This window comes from Danio aesculapii, chromosome 22 (assembly GCF_903798145.1).
Source record: "Danio aesculapii chromosome 22, fDanAes4.1, whole genome shotgun sequence".
NCBI classification, from domain to species: Eukaryota; Metazoa; Chordata; class Actinopteri; order Cypriniformes; family Danionidae; genus Danio; species Danio aesculapii.
In genome coordinates, this window is record NC_079456.1 from 25,931,522 (window position 1) to 25,954,104 (window position 22,583).

At 34.8% G+C, this 22,583-nt stretch overlaps 1 protein-coding gene across 1 annotated transcript in view; it reads right to left on the minus strand.

Annotated features, from left to right (window-relative positions):
* Positions 1–22,583, minus strand: part of adcy9 (adenylate cyclase 9) — a 67,114-nt gene that overhangs the window by 5,023 nt on the left and 39,508 nt on the right. The window contains exons 2-9 of the mRNA XM_056448333.1: positions 16,756–16,919; positions 16,555–16,662; positions 13,041–13,273; positions 12,856–12,958; positions 7,698–7,906; positions 5,089–5,248; positions 1,603–1,751; positions 1,191–1,217 (exon numbers count right to left, since the gene is read on the minus strand). Coding sequence (XP_056304308.1) covers positions 1,191–1,217; positions 1,603–1,751; positions 5,089–5,248; positions 7,698–7,906; positions 12,856–12,958; positions 13,041–13,273; positions 16,555–16,662; positions 16,756–16,919 — 1,153 coding nt within the window. The remainder of the gene's footprint in view (positions 1–1,190; positions 1,218–1,602; positions 1,752–5,088; positions 5,249–7,697; positions 7,907–12,855; positions 12,959–13,040; positions 13,274–16,554; positions 16,663–16,755; positions 16,920–22,583) is intronic.

Genomic DNA, 22,583 nt, shown 5'->3' on the forward strand with positions numbered 1-22,583 from the left:
TTCAATTCACATAAAGAACCTGCTCAGACAATTAAATTGTTCACAAACTACATATTTTAGCTCATCAGAATCATTATTTTGGTAATTGCACTGATTTTATAGATGAATTACCATGTTTGTAAACAGTCAGGATGCGCGCGCAGCCAGGTGGCAGAAAAAACATTAGCGCTAACATTTACAGTGAGGAAATGACATCTGATGCGGTACAGAGTTTGCCTTAGAAATAAGTTATATTGATTACATATTATATATATTATTTAGATAATGCTTTCAGCGTATTATAGCAGCTTGTCACCCAGTGATAAGCACAGTGATTCGACTTTAAATCTAAAATTAACGTTAAAGTAAGCTGCGTTCGTCTGACAGGTCTATTTGCGATAACACCCTCCCAATGGATACTGGATAAGACGAAACGGCCAAGCATCCAGCCCAAAATATACAACTATCTCATTGAAACTCCAAGTGATTTTATGAGAGAAGCTCTACGTTATTATTATTTAATAATTCTGACTGTATATTTATCTATATATATATATATATATATATATATATATATATATATATATATATATATATATATATATATATATATTGTTGAAGTCAGAACTATTAGGCCCCTGTTTATTTTTTCCCCAATTTCTGTTTAACGGAGAGAAGATTTTTATTTATTTTATCTTTGCCATGATGACAGTAAATAATATTTGACTAGATATTTTTCAAGACTCTTCAATGCAGCTTAAAGTGACATTTAAAGGCTTAACTAGGTTAATTAGGTTAACTAGGCAGGTTAGGGTAATTAGGCAAGTTATTGTATAACAACGGTTTGTTCTGTAGACTATCGAAAAAATATATAGCTTAAAGGGGCTAATAATTTTGACCTTAAAATGTTTTTTTTTTTTTTTTTTTAAAAACTGCTTATTCTAGCTAAAACTGCTTATTCTAGCTAAAATAAAACAAATAAGACTTTCTCCAGAAGAACAAATATGATCAGACATACTGTGAATTTTGCACTGTTTAAAATCGTTTGCGAAATATTTTAAAAAGAAAAAAAAATTCAAAAGGGGGGATAATAATTCTGACTTCGACTGTATGTATCAGTATGCTTTGAACACACATTCACACACACAGTATCAACCTTCAGAGTTGGCATTAGGAATAGTAATCTGAACAGCAGTTAAAGAAACACTCACCCAAAACTCGGAAATGTATCAGTGGTGCTGCCAAAAGAAAACAGTTATTGTCATAAATCAGAAATCAGTTTCCTAAAGTAGCAATCTCATTCTGACAGTCACATGTCCACCGGAGAAGAGCAGCCATTATCAATTCCCTATGTAGAGGCTTGTGGGATTGACAACAATGCAAAGAATTACACTCATTGTTGGTCTTTTGTCAACTTCTATTCACCATGAGCTGAAAACATTCAAAGTGAACAAACCCAGACACACCTGTGTTATTTTTGGTGCATTTCTTCAGCACCGGTGGACAAGTATCATCATGAACAGTCAGAAGAGTCAACAAAACAAAACTACAACACAGTTTACATGTCATGAATTCAAACACTACTCATGTTTACGCCAATGAGAGAAGCTGAGGATGTCTGACCTGGTCGTGGTGCTGGTGCTGTAGAGCAGGATGAGCAAAGACAAACCAGCGACAGTGGCCAGAGCTGAACGCATCCAGAAACTCAGCTGGCAGAAGGTACAGTACTGGATAATGGCAATAATGAGAGCGCAGCACAGGAACATTATCACCTGCAGAGACAGAAGAGGGGGAAAACAAACACCACTTAAACCAATCATAAACTAGGGTTATGGAGATTACCTGCAGAGACTTATAAAACATGGTCTGCTGCTAGATTCTGTAGTTGAGTATCAGTGTTTTCAACATGTTCAAATCTTCAAAACTCTTCTTGTAATTACCAGGCCATCAGGAACTGGCTTTAAGAAACTGGGGGAAAATGTACACTTTTAAAGATGAAGATGTCCGGGATTCAGCTTAGGTGAGTATTTTTGATGGGAGATGGATCTTCAGATGTTTACTTCAGCTCTGTTTTTCCACCAGGCATTAACAATTGAGTTTTAAAAACATTTGTCATTGTTTGAGCACATTGTTCGGATGTGTTTTCAGCTCAAAACATCAGACCATCAATTCTTAAAGTACGGATTTCGGTCCGAATCTGCACCTGGAGAGAATTCAATCCGCAGCCACATCACATACAAACACATAGAGCGGGGAAAATTAATTGAATTGAGGATGAATTGCTCATGTGTGACTTCAACGGAATGTAAAAATGCTTGATGGCTGTGTGGGTCTTGTCTATCCGAGCTTTATTTTGTAATTTCTATTGGATTTAAGTCAGGTGATTGGCTGGGCCATTCTACGGCTAGATTTTCTTTCTCTGAAAGCATTTATGAGTTTCCTTGGCTGTGTTTTGGATTATTATTTTGCTGAAATGTCCACCCTGGTTTCATCTTCATCATCCTCCTAATGTAGACGATGTACTGAAGCAGCTGATATTCATTTACACCGAGGAAGGGCAGAGGAATGCTGAAGAACTACTGAGAGATTTCAGCTGCTGTCTGGTCTTTCTTCACCTCCCTTCCTTCATGTGTTCAAAACTTTTTCCCTGCATAATTTCATTTTATTACATATAACTTCATTTGTAAACTAATTAGATGACTTGAAATTTGTTGGTAACAAGTCAACGGCATCTTTAGAAATATGTTTTCTGTGAAAAATGGTGATGTGTTCAATACTTATTTTTCCTGCTGTTTTTCATATTTCAAGAGCATTAATTGTTTGTAAGGAATTAAACATGTAAATTGACTACTTTTACTATTTTTTGTCTTTTAGATGGTGGTCTAAAATGAAATCAAAGGCAACATTTAAAGTTTCCTGCATAACGCTGTGTCATGACATTCAGTCACTGTATGATGTTTGTTGTAATCTGGCAACAGTCTTCACAGCAGTGAGTGTTTAAATGGGAGGGGATGTCAGCTTCCAGAAAAGAAAAGTTGACGAAGAAAATAGTTTTCAAATATAATTGAAAAGAGAGGTATGCATTCATTTTGCTCCAATCCAGGACAAAACCTTTCAGGGGTGCGTTTCCCAAACAATGACGTAACTCGTGGCTGAACTATCATTGTACGATGCATCATTTGGGAAAAGAACGATGTAATGACGAGAGTTTACCAAAACTCATAGTTTCTCTGTTGCAGATCCATTGTTTGAATCACGTTAGTTATAACATAAAAAGCCCATAATGATGCTCTAAACGGGGTGGTAACAACTTCTTTAGAGAAGAACTCTATTTATATATATAAATTATATTGTTTTACATGCACACTCATTAAAAAAAAAATCTAATATTAGTTTTGGTAAAAACATGCGAAGGAATAAAATAAGATACATTGCGAAGGGAGTGCAATTGTAAACATGAAGATCGCTAAAACTGAACTGTAAAAATATTTGAAAGTAAATTACACCTGAGAGAGATGACTTTAATGTTTTTTTATCATTCCAAGTTTAAAAGTTGGAAGGTTCAAAAGGAATAGGGCATAAGGGGGATAACTGGGAATAGAACACAGCCAGGAACTATGTTTCTAACTACAGCTCCAGAGGTGTAGTTGCAAGCGTGCAAGTTTGCGATGCAGTTTGTGAATGTTCATTGGAACGACGGATTTGGGATATGATGCACGTAGATTTTCCACAGAATTCCGCAGATTTTTAGCCCATCATTTATTCTGTTTGTTTACAAATTTATATTTATTCAGTTTATAAATTAATTTCAGTAATATTATTGACTAATATGAAAATGTTAATATAATTTATTCACAATACAGTTTGTAAAATAATATTTTCTGTCTTTTAGTAGATATATTATATAGAAGACTTGCTTTGTTTACCAAATAAAGTGGATCTAATTGGATTTGAATTGTAAACATTAAATACAGGTTAAAAAGGTATTTCTTTTTAGTTCATATGTAAGGTTTAAGTTATGATACTCCCAAATCATTCCGCAAATTTAAAAATAAATCCACAGATTTTTAACAAAATTCTGGGCAGTAATAACAAAAAATGTCTGCAGGTTCTGTCTGGCCCTAATAATGAGCAGTATCAGACAGAAACTGCAGACATTTATTGCCATTTCTGCAAAGAATTTTGTAAAAAAAAAAAAAAAAAAGAAAAAAAAAAGAAAAGAAAAAAAAAATCTATGTGGAATAATCTGGAATCGTTTTTACAGTAGAGTAACTAAAAACTTAATACATTAAATAAAATACAATCTTTTTTAACTTTAAGGTTATTAAGGTCTACAATGAAAATCCAATTAGACCCACTTATTTGGTAAACAAAGTCAGTTTCTCATATAATACATAAAACTAAGAAAGATGCATAAACATTTGCATATTAGTTAATAATATTACTGAAATTATCATCAAAACTGAACAAATATTAATTTACACAGATTTAAATAAGTATATAAACAGAAAATCTGCGCACGCAGGTTCCGTGTGTGCTTAGTAATGAGATAAATAATAAATAGTAATAATGAGAAGTGTACATGTCAAACACCACATTGAAATAAAATTTTAGTCAGCTGATGGGGTACAGGCAATGCCATTTCTCAAATTAAACTGCTCTGTATTTTACACCGTGTTACTTTTGTCTAAGCTTCCAGTGTGTTTTGTTCATAAAAAATTGCCGAGACTTAATTTAAGTGTCACCTGTAATTTTTTTGCCACTTTTGCTCTTGACATTAATCTATTTTTAAAAGCAAAAGTCACTTATTAAAAAACGATTGATGTATGTATGCGTATGCTTATTAAAAACAAGTTTTATTATAACCAATGATAACAATATTTTAATATGTCATATATTATAATAAAATTTGCCTGACAGGATTTTTTGGTACACATATTATTGTTAAAAGAAGGATATTTTACCAGGTGTCTTCGGTACATCATAGTAAATGAGTATGATACATAAAAATAAACAAACATACAACGATACTTTTCAAAATATTCTTTCTAGATCATCTACACGTCTGGCAGAAAAATGGCGATTCATATACAAATCTGATGAGTTTACCTGGATGGGCAGCTGCAGACTGTAGGCCAGGTGGGAGAAAACTGACACAGCAGGAAGTGACACAAGCACAGCCCCGATCACATGCCGCGGCACCCAACCAGACACCAGCTTCAGCAGAAAGCGACTGCAGTTCTGCACATCGTCCAGACAGAAGATCATACTGCAGGACAGAGAGCAAGAGGTCAACACAGGTGCACATACACTGATTTATTCACCATGACCAAAGTGAAACTAGCTTCATTATAATAAATACTGCATTACCAAAAACTAAATAGTAACTGAGCACTAAAGGCAGCAATCATCAAATTAATGAATAATTCACACAAATAAATTATATACAAATTTAATTATTAGCTTAATAATAAAAAGATTATAGTATTATTTAAATTTACTTTAATCAAATGAGATTAATATAACGTTCACTGAATTATATGAAATATATATATATGAAATATATGAAATATATATATATATATATATATATATATATATATATATATATATATATATATATATATATATATATATATATGAAATATATGAAATATATATATACATATATATATATATATATATATATATATATAATATATATAATTTCATTATCAGTAAAATTATAGTAATAATTATTTTACACTAGTACACTATTAAGTAATTAGTCTAATTACAATAAATTTGATTTACATTATATATAAAATATGAATAAACATTTAAATTATTAGTTTAATTACAATAAATGTTATTAAATTATAATATATAACAACTATACAATTTAGATATAAACTAGTGCTGGACTAAAACCAATCACATCCAAAATAAAAGATTGCTTTAAAAAAACTGTATGTGTGTGTATGATATATATGCAGTAGTTACCATTTGAAGTGGTTCAAATTCATTTATCAAAGTTGTCCTAAATCTATTGATCAACACCCTTGTCTTAGTTAGTTTGACAAATATTGCTGCTGTTGGACAACATAATGTACTTTTGAGGTTTTTTTAGTCATGAATGTAGTTGTTTAGATTGCAACTATGCAGATTATTTTTAAGGATATTGCCTATTTTAAATATATATCATTTTTTAGCATTGGATTCAGGATCCATCAGCCTGTCTGAGCAGACCAAAAAATGTGACAATTGACGTTCCACTACAAGATGACGACAGAGATCGCATAATAGGTCCTTAAGGGAGAAAAACAGCATTTTCTCAGCGTAAGTTTCAAACTACAGCAGAACAAATCATTATAAATCAGGTAAGTGACATTCTAAGTCAATCTCTCTTTTGTATGTTGTAGTGCTGTGTTTAGACCATAGAAACTCGATGTGTTTGCTTTGCTTTGGCTTTTTCAGGGTTAATTATTGCGAAATCCCGATTTCAACAGAGAAATACTGGGAAATCTCTGTAGATTGATTATATTTCATGCTGTTCAGCCTTATAACTTCAAAATGTCAGTAAAATCACCTGTTTTTTCATCGCTTTAGACATTACGCTAGAGAATCATTCAAATACTAGCTCTAAAGTGACGTGTGTGAAGTAGCAATGGTTTCTGCTGTTCTGACGGTCAGCTGCAGATGTGAATGAGTGGTAAAAGCAATCATGCTTAAAGGTGTATTGTAACTGTATTATTATCTGAAAAATAAGCAATGTTTTTATCCCTTTTTCTGATCGGTTTTATTTGGGGTAGCCCTGTTTTATACAGTTGAAGTCAGAATTATTAGCCTCCCTGAATTATTAGCCCCCCTGTTTATTTTTTTCTGTTTAACCTAAAGAAGATTTTTTCAACACATTTCTAAACATAATAGTTTTAATAACTCATTTCTAATAACTGATTTATTTTATCTTTGCCATGATGACAGTAAATAATATTTGACTAGATATTTTTCAAGACACTTCTATACAGCTTAAACTGACATTCAAAGGCTTAACTAGGTTAATTAAGTTAACTAGGCAGGATAGGGTAATTAGGCAAGTAATTGTATAACGATGGTTTGTTCTGTAGACTATCGGAAAAAAAAGTTAGCTTAAAGGGGCAAAATTGAAATACAAAATTAAAAACTGCTTTCATTCTAGCCAAAATAAAACAAATAAGACTTTCTCTGGAAGAAAAAATATTATCAGACATACTGTGAAAATTTCCTTGCTCTGTCAAACATTATTTAGGAAATATAAAAAAAAAAAAAAAAAAAAATCAAAGGCTAATAATTCTGACTTCAACTGTTCAACTGAGTTTTTTCCCCCTTTTTTGTTTATCTTCATTGTTTTGTGTTGATATTTTTCCTTGCATGTCTTTTGAAGATGTATTGCTATGTCTGTATTATTAAGAAAATCCAATAAACATAATTATTTAAAAAAATTATTATAATATATATTTAAACAACTATTAATATTATTGTGTAATTTACATGACAGATTTCCATTGTTGGTATATAGGTGTAATGTAAAACAAAAGAAGGCTTAACAACTTAACATGCAAAAATAACCCAATAACCGATATATGCACATATTCAAAGGCATATGTGAAAAGCTCCCAGATTTCTGAAAGCTGCTTCTCATAAACTGTATGGGCTCCACATCAAACTCTTCAAACGATTGTTAATGATTTTCCACTCACCGAATGGACAGAAGGAGCGAGACGAGCTCCAGCAGCGCAGCAGTGATAGCCAGGCCCAGTGTGGCGGCCAGAGGCGTCTGCATGGACACCAGCGGGTAGAGGAAACAGGCCATGGTCAGAGCCAGAAACACAGTACATGACAGCAGGACGTCTAGCAGAGAGCTGAACACTGGACTCGCAAACGTCTGAACAGGCACATGATTCATCACCTGATGGAGAAACGCAGCAGATCAAAACGCTGCAGTGACTCTCAAACACCACAAGAGGGCCATACATCACTGACATTTACAGTTCCTTTTTCATTTACAGTTACAGCTTTTTAGACTTATAGAACTGACTGATTCACTAGAATAGTCGGAATAGACATTTTAAATGCATTACTAAATGGATTTAAATGGATTACTAATGAAATTCATTTACTCACTGAGAGATCATATTCATATGAGATCAGATTTTAAAGGCAAGAAGCTGCAGCTGAATATTTTTGAATTACAAGTTTTCTAACATTCATTCATTTATTCATCCATTTTTCTTTAGTTTAGTCTCTATTTTAGAGGTCTATGGAACAAAATTAGTGCCAAAAGTATTGAAATAAAAACCTTGTCGAATAGCACTAACTGAAAAAAATAATACATTGAATTAACAGCTGCTGCATTTTAATGGCTTGAATTACCAGGGTTTGTATTTTTAGGTCCTGAAAATTCGCTTCCATCGATTCAGTGGTTCAAATTCCGCTGTTAAAATTTAACATTAGATCTGGGAACTACAGTAAAAGCAATAGAATGCAGACTAAAATCTTCACCTGCCGGTAATAAAAGCAGTCAGTCTGCAATCTATTGCTTTTCCTGTAGTTCCCAGATGTAACTATTCACCTTATTCTTTCCCGACCAGTGGGCGCAGCCCTGTGAATCTTTTTGGCTCTAGACTTCCGGTCTCATTCACTTTCATTCATTTTTAGATGTTAAAAACCGCTCGTTAGGCTGCTTGATGTTGCAAACTGATATTTTCTTATTATATTATTCTACTTGGTCTGTATAGTAATGCAAACATTTGTTTGTAGAGCAAGTAGTTTGACCGTTTTCTGCTGTTTATTATTCCTAGACATTTTTTCCATAGCGAACCTAATCGGAAGTTCTAAAACAATCGTGAAAACAGGCGCACTTCCGCACTTTAGAATAAGGTCAATAATGAACAGCCGAATTTGAACCACTGAATTTATGGAACAAATTTTGAACAAATAAAGTGAGATGAAAATTGCCTATTGAATATTATCCATGGTATTTTTAAACAGAGCTGAATATTTTGGCAGTGAAGTCTGGAAGTTGAATCTGAAGTATTGAAGTTGAGTATGAAAATGTGTTTTGAATATGCTATGTTAAATTTATGCTATGTTAAATTTCAGGACCTAAAAATACAAACCCTGGAAATTCAAGTCATTACAATGTAAGCAGTTGTTAATTCAATGTATTTTTTTTTCAGTTAGTGCTATTCGACAAGCTTTTTTATTTCAACACTTTTGGCACTGGTTTTGTTCCATAGAGGTCGCCACAGCTGAATGAATCGACAACTATTCCAGCAAATGTTATACACAGCGGATGCCCTTTTAGCTGCAACCCAATACTGGGAAACACCCATAAACACACAATCACACACTCATACACTATGGCCAATTTAGTTTATTCAAATTACCTATAGCGCATGTCTTTGGACTGTGGGGGGGAAACCAGAGCACCCGGAGGAAACCCATGCCAACACAGTGAGAACATGCAAACTCTACACAGAAATGCCAACTGGGCAAGCCAGGACTCGAACCAGCGACCTTCTTGCTGTACAGCAACAGTGCTTACCACTGAGCCACCGTTTTCTAAAACGGTAGAAGTTTAAATATGTAAATGAGGTCTTAATTTAAAAAGATGCCAATTTGTACATATTTCCAGCTAAAATCTGAACGTTGGAGTAACAGAAAGGTGACAGGAGAAAAAAAACTGAATTAAATGTAGAATTACAGTTTGTATATAATCGGACATGCTATGGATGAAAATATCCCTCAATAAAAAAACCTTCAGAATAAAGAAATCAATAAAATAGTAAATCTATAAATGTACAAACTCACACACAAGCTGATTGAGTGCATTAAAAGAAGCATTTGAGTGTAGGGATGCTCAAAATAATCGATTAAAGGCTGCGTTTTTAACCAATTAATGGTCTCAGTTAAACAATTATTTTATAGATTTTTTTTAAGTTTGGCTGCATAAGGGGCTGATGACATCTTTGGGCATCTTTTGTATGGTTTACTAACGGCCACGAGTGTTTTTAAGATGAAGGACAGACTAGTTCTCGCGGTTTCCAAGTTATCCAGAGCTGCATTACTTTACAAATCTTAAATTTCACAATATTATTAAATATTACAATTATAACAACATAGACAGCAACACTCGCGCACAAACAATACCTGGCTGATTCAGTCGTTTCCTATAGTGACATGAAAAATAGTATCGTGCTTCTTTTTTTCTTGTCAACATAAAAGGCAGTGATGCGCCTCGTGTTTCTGGAACGGAAAAGTGCGATCGCTGCGATCGGCCCCTTAATGTGAAACTACAACACATATTTGGAAACTCAAGGGATGGTAACATGCAACCACACCTGCCTACAGACATATTTGCCAAAGACGCAAAATGGAAGAAGAATATTGCAGTTTGACACAGACAAGTTGATGCCAAACCAGCGCTGATGCTGATAGCCTTTTGGATCTGCGTCATAAACACAATAAATGGGCTACAGCTTTCATTTTACAGCTTATAAGGCATGTATGCAAATTAATGCAATATCATATTTAAACAACAAAACTGTTTACAAAAAGTCAGCATATGCGCGCGTTGTCATTGTCTTTTCATCATGCAGCGTGCGCACTTGAACAGCGTGAGATGACCAGCTAAAACCAGGCTGGAAATAGCTGGAAACTAGCCTGGAAATGGAAAAAAACCCTCTAAAACCAGGCTGGTCAACCAGCCTAGGCTGCTTTAAGATGGATTTTTCAGCAGGGCAGTTAACGGTTAATATTCAGTTAATGAGTGGCAGTTGTCAGTTAGCAAAATTAAATTCCTACTTGAGTGTATTTTGGATGTTTGCTTTACATTAGACTTAAAGCCGAAAAACCCAAAATCTCAATTTTAATAGGAGTCTCCATGGTATATACAGGATTCAGAGAATGAAATGCAATACCTTTTCAGTCCTTTTTTAAGACTCTTTCCATCCATTTTAAGACCTCATCGCCGACATTTTAACTTGCAGTATATTTACTAAACACTGATTGTAAGAAACTAATACTAAACTAAAAAATTATTCATATACTGAATAAAAATGCTAATCCAGCAGGTGGTGCCTATAGAACAGCAGGAATAACAGTGTTTCCCTCGTTACTGCAGTAAACAAAGCAGATTGATGTAAAATCTAGCAGGATTTTGTCGATTTCCGAAAAACTACACAGCATCCCAATATTCAAAGATTAAATTCAGGAAAACTTTAGCATACTGATAAAAAAGTAATACCTAGTAAATTGGCATTTAAGACTTTTTAATACTTTTTAAGGGCCTTAAATTTCTTAAACAGATATATCAACATTAAATACTTAAGAATCTACGGACACTCTGGTCTCAAAAGAACGGATTCGTTTAAGATTCAGACAAGATGGAAATGGTTTTCAATTCGTAAAAACAACCTGTTCAAACAATTAATTTCTTCACAAACTACAGATTTTAGCTCATCAGAGTAATTATTTTGGTAAATGCACTGATTTTATTGTATAAATTACACAATACTTGATTCTGATTGGCCAGTCACGACATTCCAAGTTATTTTATTCCCAGATAACAACTGCTAACGCACATTCATCCGAGTGCTTTAAATCATCTTGACTAGGGCTGCAAAATATATGGCTTTAGCATTGATGTGAACATTCGTAATAGTCACATCACGAGTATATGTTCAGTCTGAATTATAATTTATTATTTCATATCAGTGTTTTTTGAGGCTTGTGTGAGGGTTTTAAAAAGTATCCAGGCCTAAGAAATTGTACCGTTTGTAACTCTGACAAATTAAAAATGATAAATTCTATTGAATTGTTTATTTAATGAAGACTATGCTGTATTATTTTACATTTGATTATTCAACTACTATATACCTCAATCCAGTTCAACTCCTCGGAAAACAATAAAACGCTGTTTATTTAATTAGTATATTTTTCTCTATTGAATTGATCTATGCTTGTAGATTGTTTTTTATATTGTATGCATATGCACTCTCCTACAGAATCATCCCAATCAATCTAAAATGATCAATTCTTTCCAAATAGTTATTCAACACATCTAGTGAAACTGTATTCATATCGCAATGTGTATCACAGAATAAATAAATATCGCAATGTTCGATTTTTCCAATATCATGCATCCTTATTCTTGACTGTCAGTAAATACGTTCATTTATGTTTGTCGCGCTTCTGTTTTTGCTTGTTTGGCGCCATCTTATGGCTGAATAATATGGTTAGTAATAGTATGGTTAGTGTATGTTCCACTCAGCCACTTCAATTTCTGAGTTAATAAACTAATATGACTCAGAGCAATGTTTTAAATCAAATAATTACATTTTGTGTCAAGTAGCAGTGTAAAAAGCAGGATAAAGTACATCCAGATAGTTGTTTGCAAAATAAAACCCTTCAGTCTTATAATCCCAATAAGTCTGTCTGGCTATATTCATCAATAACAAATCACCTAGATGTACATTATTATCAGAAGTACTGAAATATTATATGTTAGTAATAGTAATAATAGTAAGAGATAAAAATGTTAATTTAAAAGTAAATATAATAACCCTAGTTTTTTTTTCTCCTTTACTTTCATCAATGGGTGAAGTTTGTTCCTCGCCACTGTTGCCACTGGCTTGCTTGGTTTTGGGACTTGTGGAGCAGCGCATCAATGGATTTTCTCTTCAGTGTTTGTACAATTAGACCACACTGAACTGAACTAAACTGAACTTCAACTCTGAAAACTGGACTGATGCTATCAATTTACTAGAACTTCTATGTTAAGCTGCTTTGACACAATTTACATTGTAAATGTGCAATAGAAATAAATATGAATTTAATTGAACTGAAGAGTTGTACCTGCTCATAGTAGCTGGTGCGGTAAGCTGACTCCAGAGACTTTTCCAGGAAGTTCAGACTCAGTTTGTTAATGGGCGGCTTGAAGAAGTAATCCTTCATCAGACTAACAAAAAAAAGTGCAAAAGAACAGAAATGACACACTGAATTACATAAAGAAACAGTCAAATGAATCTCCTCACGCTCACCTGTCTTCCTTTATCACCTCCACAAAGTGCGCGTCGCTTTTCTCTCTGAAGTTTTTGGAGCGCAGCGGGAGGATTGCCGAGTGGTCCTTGCCTTCTGCAGCCAGACTTCCGGCCCAGCTGCGGTCCTTCTCCTGGAGTTTGTCACACAGAGACGACTGGCTGACTCTCACCCGCTCCTCACACAGAGGACTCAACAGCCCATTCAGGGTTTTAGGACTGCGACCTGCGGGAAACTGTGCAGAGAAACAGAACTTAACATCAAAAGACACTTTCTTTTGCAGATTCAGGTGAACAGGAATATCTTGCAAAAGAGTTTAGCCTGCTCAATTAATCCAAGATGATTGTCGTATACATTTTCTGTTTATATACTGTATACAGCTGAAGTCAGTGTATTTTTGTCCCCATTTCTGTTTAACAGAGAGAAGGTTTCTTTAATACATTTCTACACATAATAGTTTTATTAACTAATTTCTAATAACTGATTTCTGTTATCTTTGCCATGATGACAGTAAATAATGCTTTACTAGATATTTTTCAAGATACAGTACTAGTATTCAGCTTAAAGTGACATTTAAAGACTTAACTAGGTTAACTAGATGTTAAAGTTTGAGGACAAACTTTATGGTGGCTTGAAAAAGCCTGTGGGAAGTAGTTTATTTAGTTTGAAAAAGTATCAAGTTGGCTAAAACAATGTTTAAGATCCCTGCAGTCAACAACGTAACTGCTTTAAAGACTGAAACAAGCCAGTAAAAAGCTTTAAAGTAGACCTGTGTGTCTGTGATTGGTAATAGCATGATATTAGCATGATTCTAGCATGAATAAACATGATTCTAACAAATTAGCATGTTATTAGCATGATTCTAGCATGAATTAACATGTTGTTAGCATGATTCCAACATTAATTAGCATATAACTAGCATGATTAAAGCATGATTTAGCATGTTGTTAGCATGTTTCCAACATTGATTACCATGTTGTTAGCATGAATCTAGCATGAATTAGCATGATTCTAGCATAAACACACATGATTCCAACAAATTAGCATGTTATTAGCATGATTCTAGCATAAATAAACAGGATTCTAACAAATTAGCATGTTATTAGCATTATTTTAGCATGTTGTTAGCATGATTCCAACATGAATGAACATATAACTAGCATGATTTCGCATGATTTAGCATGGTGTTAGCATGGTTATAACATTAATTACCATGTTGTTAGCATGAATTAGCATGTTGTTACCATGTATCTAGCATGAATTAGCATGATTCTGGCATAAACAAACATGATTCCAACAAATTAGCATGTTATTAGCATGATTCTAGCATAAATAAACAGGATTCTAACAAATTAGCATGTTATTAGCATTATTCTAGCATGAATTAGCATGTTGTTAACAATATTCCAACATGAATGAACATATAACTAGCATGATTCTAGCATGAATTAGCATGTTGTTACCATGAATCTAGCATGTATTAGCATGATTCTAGCATGAACAAACATGATTCCAATAAATTAGCATGTTATTAGCATGATTCTAGCATAAATAAACATGATTCTAACAAATTAGCATGTTGTTAGCATGAATCTAGCATGAATTAGCATGTTGTTACCATGAATCTAGCATGAATTAGCATGTTGTTAGCATGTTTCCAACATGAATTAGCATGTTGTTAAATTGTTCTAGCATGAATTACCATGATTCTAGCATGAACAAACATGATTCTAACAACTTAGCATGTTATTAGCATGATTCTAACATTGAATTAGCATGTTGTTAACATGATTCTAACATGAATTAGCATGTCGTTAGCTTGTTTACAACATGAATTAGCACATTGTTAGCATGTTACCAACATGAATTAGCATGTTAAATTGTTTCTAGCATGAATTACCATGATTCTAGCATGAATAAACATGATTCTAACAAATTAGCATGTTATTAGCATTATTTTAGCATGTTGTTACCATGATTCCAACATGACTGAACATATAACATGATTCTAGCATGAATTAGCCTGTTGTTAGCATGTTTCTAACATTGATTATGTTGTTAGCATGGATCTAGCATGAATTACCATGTTGTTATTCCAGCATAATTCAGCATGTTGTTAACATGTTTCTAGCATGAATTAGCATGATACTAGCATGATTCAAGCATGAATTAGCATGTTGTTAAAATGAAATAGCATGTTGTTACCATGTTTCCAACATGAATTAGCATGTTGTTAAATTGTTTCTAGCATTAATTAGCATGATTCTAACATGCATAAACATGACAAATTAGCATGTTATTAGCATGATTCTAACAAGAATGAACATGTTGTTAGCATGATTCCAACATGAATTATTATATAATTAGCATGATTCTAGCATGATTTAACATGTTGTTAGCATGTTAACTGATAACTGATACTGCACAGATGCTTTTGACATATACCTTATTATTTGCATACGTCATTTTAATAGCAATACCGGTCTTTTCATGAGCTGCAATATTAGTTTAATCTTAATCAGCGCAAGCCCTTTTACGATGGTGTACGTGGTGTTAACTTTTACATATAGCTGCACGGCTGACAGCATCTGGCGATTAAATGAAGGATTAACCAGAACCTCTCGTGATTAAAATGTGTAGATGTGGCAAACAGTTACCTGAAAATTCCGTCTCACAGACTTTACAGTGAATGCTTTAGTCATTTTCATAGCGGACTTGAAGCCACTGGAAATCTTTTATCCACACTTTGAAAAGTGTAGATGGTGGATTAACATTCAACACATGATCAGTAATCAGATGTGCCATTATTTGTAGCTTTAGGTGTTTCTAAAACTAAATCTGTCTGTGTTGTTTTCATTCTCATCTTCAGCGCTTTACATTTTTGCGGTTGTGTAGCTCTCCCTGTCATCTGAAGGCATTGACTGAGTGATTGACAGCTGATTTTAACTAATCTATTCGCGTTCAGTTCTAGAGCAGTGGGCCAATAAAAAGAGTGCGAAGTCGGGGCAAGCATTACAGGCTTTGCTTACTGCAGCAAGTTGACATGACAACAGTTTTAAACTGTTCCTGAGCGCTGCATTTCAAGTGCCAAGATGCATTCTGCGTGAAAGTGTCCTAAATCCGCGCATGCGGTGAACATTTTGAAAATCAGTCGCACGCAACAATTTTATGCACTCGCACAAATGCTCCCAAATATATTTTGAGGTCGCATAGATAAAATTTCGGGCGCATATGCGACCAAAACAGTCGCAATTTTGAGCCCTGAAATGTAATTTAGTATAAAAGAAAAAAAGATGCATATTGGCTTCTCCTACTGCAGCAAATTACAGTTTTCTTTTTGATATTTGGCTCCAGTTTATCAGGAAGTGATGATTTTGTTCTCTTTGACTCTTTGGATAATTCAGTTTTGCACATAAGTCTAAGTCGCATCTTTGGTTGAAATGGAGTACACTGCTGTACATGCTGAAATGGAGTACACCATGTTGTTCATAACCGTTAGTTTGGTTCATCATGTACCTTGCTGCTGTTGGCTCGATGTTCGTCCTGGCAGCCATTTTGAGTTGCCTCATCTGTTGTTGGATTGTCAACGACGTCTATGGAGATGCTACAGGGTATAAACCCAGCCTGTGGAGAGAAGGACACAAACAACAAATTAAGTATGCCAGTTTGTTTAAAAATGGAAAACTACTCATGTGTGTGTGTTTTGAGAAGGCGTACCTTGCCATGCGATGGTGGTTCTGCAATGGGGCAGTGTGTGTGATCTGGAGTGTGTGTATTTGAGGACGGACTTAACGTCTCGCCAAAGTCTTGGCCCAAACTGAGCTGTGAACATCCACACTGAGAGCCCAGCTTCCGACCCGAGATCAGATACGTCTTTAAACCTACAAACACATTACAGAAGTTTTTTTTGAATGTCTTCATTTTTTTTCCTCTCTCTAAACATTTTCTAGAAATTCTCTGAACAATTCTCTTGACATTACTTTTTTTTTGGCATTTAATTTTTATTCTTTCAAATAGCATTTTACATTTCACAACAACCCACACACCATTTACAGAGCATCCAGAAAGTATTCATAGCACTTCACTTTTTACACATTTGTTTATGTTACAGCCTTATTCTAATATGGATTAAATTCATTCATTTCCTCAAAATTCGACACACAATACCCCATAATGACAATGTGAAAAAGGAGTTTTTGAAATTGTTGGAAATTTATTAAAAATAAAAAACCTGAAAAATCACATGTACAGCAGTATTCACAGCCTTTGCTGTGAAGCTCTAAATTGAGCTCAGGTACATTCTGTTTCCACTGATCTTCTTGAGATGTTTAAGCAGCTTAATTGGAGTTCACATGTGGTATATTCAGTTGATTGAACATGATTTGAAAAGGCATACACCTGTCTATATAAGGTCCCAAGGTTGACAGTGCATGTCAAAGCACAAACCAAGCATGAAGACAAAGGAATTGTCTGTAGACCTCAGAGACAGGGTTGTCTCGAGGCACAAGGCTGGGGAAGGTTATAGAAAAAGTTCTGCTGCTCTGGAAGTTCCAATGAGCACAGTGGCCTCCATCATCCGTAAGTGGAAGATGTTTGGAACCACCAGGACTCTTCCTAAAGCTGGCCGGCCATCTAAGCTGAGTGATCGGGGGAGAAGGGCCTTAGTCAGGGAGGTGATTAATAACCCAATGGTCACTCTGCCTGAGCTGCAGCATTCTTCTGTGGAGAGAGGAGAACCTTACAGGACAACCATCTGTGCAGCAATCCACCAATCAGGCCGGTATGGTAGAGTGGCCAGACGGAAGCTCCCTGCCTTAAATTTGCCAAAAGGCATCTGAAGGACTCTCAGACCATAAGAAACAAAATTCTCTGGTCTGATGAGACTAAAATTGAACTCTTTGGAGTGAATGCCAGGTGTTACGTTTGGAGAAAACCAGGCACTGCTCATCACCAGGCTAATACCATCCCTACAGTGAAGCATGGTGGTGGCAGCATCATGCTGTGGGGATGTTTTTCAGCAGCAGGAACTGGAAGACTAGTCACGATAGAGGGAAAGATTAATGCAGCAAAGTGAAGAGACAACCTGAATGAAAACCTGCTTCAGAGTGCTCTTGACCTCAGACTGGGGCGACACTTCATCTTCCAGCAGGACAATGACCCAAAGCACACCGCCAAAATATCAATGTAGTGGCTTCATAACAACTCAGTGAATGTCCTTGAGTGGCCCAGCCAGAGTCCAGACATAAATCCTATTGAACATCTCCTAAGAGATCTGAAAATGGCTGTACACCATCGCTTCCCATCCAACCTGATAGAGCTTGAGAGGTACTGCAAAATGGAATAGGCAATAATTCCTAAAGACAGGTGTGCCAAGCTTGTGGCATCATATTCAAAAAGACTTGAGGCTGTAATTGCTGCCAAAGGTGCATCAACAAAGTAATGAGCAAAGGCTGTGAATACTTCTGTGCATGTCATTTTTCAGGTTTTTTACTTTTAATAAATTTGCAACAATTTAAAAAATATATTTTTTTCACATTGTCATTATGGGTATTGTGTGTAGAATTTTGAGGAAATAAATTAATTTAATCCATTTTGGAATAAGGCTGTAACATAAAAAATGTGGAAAATTATGAAGCGCAATGAATACTTTCCAGATGCACTGTACAATTCTATCTAGCCCCAACAAAACAATCCCCAAATAAAACAATCAACATTTGAAAAAAATAAAATAATAATAATAATAATAATAATAATAATAATAATAAATAAATAATAAATAAATACTGACACTAAGAGGGATCATCAAAGATCACAATTAAAGGGCAAACAGCTAACTTGACCCCCCAAATATACAACAAAACTATTTTAAAGAATGTAAACCAATAGTTTTGCTACTTGGGACAAAATAAAAACATAAGACTACGGTTACATGGTGAAGGTTTACATTTATCACACATATCTGAAACAATGGGGTATATTTTAGAAAGTTTGGCCTTTGAGAAATTAGCTTTAATTAGCTAAAACGTGCTGAAATGTTGGCGGTTCATTCTGCTCTGGCGACGAATTAATAATGGGACTAAGAAAATGAATGAATGAATTCAAAAGAAATCAAAAGTTATAGATAAATATTTGCAGAAATGTAAGGGATGTACTCACTTTTGTGACATACTATATATATATATATTATTATTATTATTTATTTTTATTTTACTGTTCATAAAATAATTTTGTTTCTATCTAGTTGTTTCAAAAATTATGATTATACATATTGTTGTTGTTATTATTATTAATAATAATAACAATGTTTAAAACAGTTGTTCTGCTTTACATTGTTGTGAAATGTAAAATCCATTTTTTCATTACTTTAGAACATTAAAGAGAGACTCTTTTGCACCATTATAAATCTTTTTAATGTTTTAAAGTAATTTTTTCACTATATTATGTATCCTTGCAAAAAAAAAAAAAAAAACAATAAACAGTTGTTTGAATTTTAACCTTATTTCTTGCTAAAGTCATTTTAAAAACTCTGCATTGACTTTACAAATCCTAAACGATATTATAACATTAAACTGCAAATAAAATCTGCATAATAAACATCTCGCTTTAGCCTACGCTATTACTGATTTAATCGCTAATATGTCCTGTAATTGGATAAATCTCATTTCCGCAAATCTCTACTTCCAACGAGGGCAAACAAGGTCTAATCCTCTGCTGATGCTAAACAGACACACGTCAAGTGCTTTAAAGCACCTGAGGCGGTTTGTTTCAGTGCTCATGTTTACATTAAACAAAACTAAGCGTGAGGATGAGCTTCTGTTGTACCAAAACAAACACCTTAAAATTGTCCAATGGAGAAGCTCTGTTGCCCCACAGACACAAAAACAAACAGTTGGCGATTACAAGTGGCCAGTATCAGCCTGTTCAAACACACGGCTCTCAAGCTAACCATGTTATACTCATTTATAATCTCCTAAAACACACACACATACAGGCGGTGTTAGCGTCAGCGCTAACACCGCTATGGGGAAATGCCTGAGCATATTTGTACATAATCTACATAGTATAGCCTCCAGGAGCAGCTTTTGGAGTTCCTGAAGCAGCTTCTGTTGGACATGAAAGAGACGCGTGAGGATGAGCAGGTCTGTGCTGTCGGTCGTAACTCACCTGAGGCTAACAAACCCTCCTGAGGATCACATCTGCTGTTTCTCACAGACACACACATGCTAGACTAGTGGAGACACTCTGCAGGATTGTTTCACATATTCCTATATTAGTGGGTATTTGAAATGCTAGTCATGTTGACAGCTTAAAAAAAGTGAATCAAGTGAATGTATTGTGAATGTTACTTGTATGACAGGCTGCACAATATATCGTTTCACCATCGATATCTCAATGTGCGCATTGGCAATAGTTACATCGCAAGGTATGCAATGTTGAGTCTGGATTTTAGTTGACCAGGAGCCACAGAACAAAGTATGTTTGGAGGTGTAACAAAGATGAATTGTTTATACGAATTGTGCGCAAAAAGAAAGTCTTTTTTTTTTTTTGCCTTTATTATATAGGACAGTATTTAGACAGGAAGCGAAGTTAGAGAGAGAAGGGGGGTGAAGGGGGGGGGGGGTTGTCCAGGGAAATGTCCTTGAGCCGGGATTCGAACTCGGGACGCCCTGACGTGCTACTGCACCATATGTCGACACGCTAACCACTAGACTATGTAATTTTAGTCTTGTTTCTAGGAAAAACTCGTAATTAACATTTCTTTTGAAGGCAAAAACAAAACACTATTTTACTTGATCTACAGGAACTTTTAGATATCTGGACTTGAAACGAGACAAAGCAATCGTTTGTTTTGTATTGTGATGATTTGTATTCAATGTCTGCTCCTGAGTACTGTTAGACTCCCTGAAACTTGTCAAATAGAGCATCTTAAACTATTTTGTGAAACTGTATTCATATCGCAATATTTAAATCGAAGAAAAACAAAATATCGCAATATCAGATTTTTGCATGATTGTGCAGCCCTACTAGCATGTGTCGTTATTGTTTGTCTGTGGTTTTTGTTGTTATTCATAATAAGAAACAACAACTACATTACTATCAATATTTTTTATTAACAAAATAATGTAAACATCTAAAATTGTATTATATATAGTTTGTGGTTATTAATATTATTAACATTTATTGTTGTGTCATCTTTATTAGGCCCCTATCAGTTACCTCTAGGATTTTTTCTAGCTGTGGCGGCAGACTCTGTTGAGCCTTTTACACAGATCTACCAACTACTTGTGGTGTTATTTTAGTGACAAAAGTTGTGAGCGCAGTATTACAAGTCAGCATCGCATTTATGTAGTACGAGCATGCGAATCTCTTTGCTTGCGCGCCGATTTCCTCTGTTTGTGCACAAAATTTCTTGCGCGCCCTCAAATAAACGCTGCTCACTTTCTTGTGCGCTCTCAAATAAACGCTGCTGAAGTGTGATTTAGTGCGTTTATGTAACGAGTGTCTCCAACATTTATTAGATTTGCTATAAATATTGATGAATGTCTCCAACAGACCTACAGAGCAGCAATAATGTGTCCTGAAGTAGAGTGAAACAGCCATAAACTCCAGCAAGATAAAGCCATCTATAAATTTTAAAGCATTCAAAAGCATTATCTATAAAGTATAATTATGGAAACCATGTTCATCTTAACTGAAAGCTACGCCGTGTTTGCTGGCCTCAAGGATCACGCACCTATCAGTCAGTCAATAAACAAATAACGCACAGCACTACGGTTACAGAAAAATTAGTTCTGTTATAATTCACTTCCCTTTTAACACATTTTGGTGTGATTATAACCCGCTACAAAAAAACAACAACAACTGAATGTTTTGAATGAGTAGTGATGTAGCAGTGGCAAGGGGGAATTTTGGTGTGGCGCCCCGCCATGGAAAAATAAATGTAGCGGAAACCATGCCTTTTGTATTCGTTCCGGTTCTTATTATTATTATTCTGGCTTCCTCTTCTTCTTCCTCTCTGGAAGTCTATGGTAGCCCTATGAACTGTTTGCAGCATTTGCGCAAACTTTGGCGCAAACTAAAACAAATTTGGACTCTCTAACTCAAACTCTCTTGCGCCACCATTTTTTTTCTAGCGCCACAAATTTTCACTTATGTTATTACATATAACTTTCGAACCTAATGGGCTACTATCAAAATTCGGATTCAAACGCACCCCATGACGTGATTTTCTGTCATGAAAAATGTTTCCGCTATTTTGAATTTTTCGTAAAACCTATTTGAACAAACTTGTCCTAGGCCGTTAGTTCGATTTTCAGCAAAATTTAATCACTTGATCTACAGACTATGCTGACCAAAAATTATGGAATTCAAGTTGATAAAAAAAAACGTTTTTGATTAACTTGCAAACAAATCAAACATAGAGCTTGCAAAAATTGACTTAAGGTGTTATCTCCAATGCATTGACGTATTCACACCAAACACGGTGTGTGTTATCACAACCATGGTCTGAAGTTAGCTGCAGCGTTTCGGCGCACTGCCCCCTA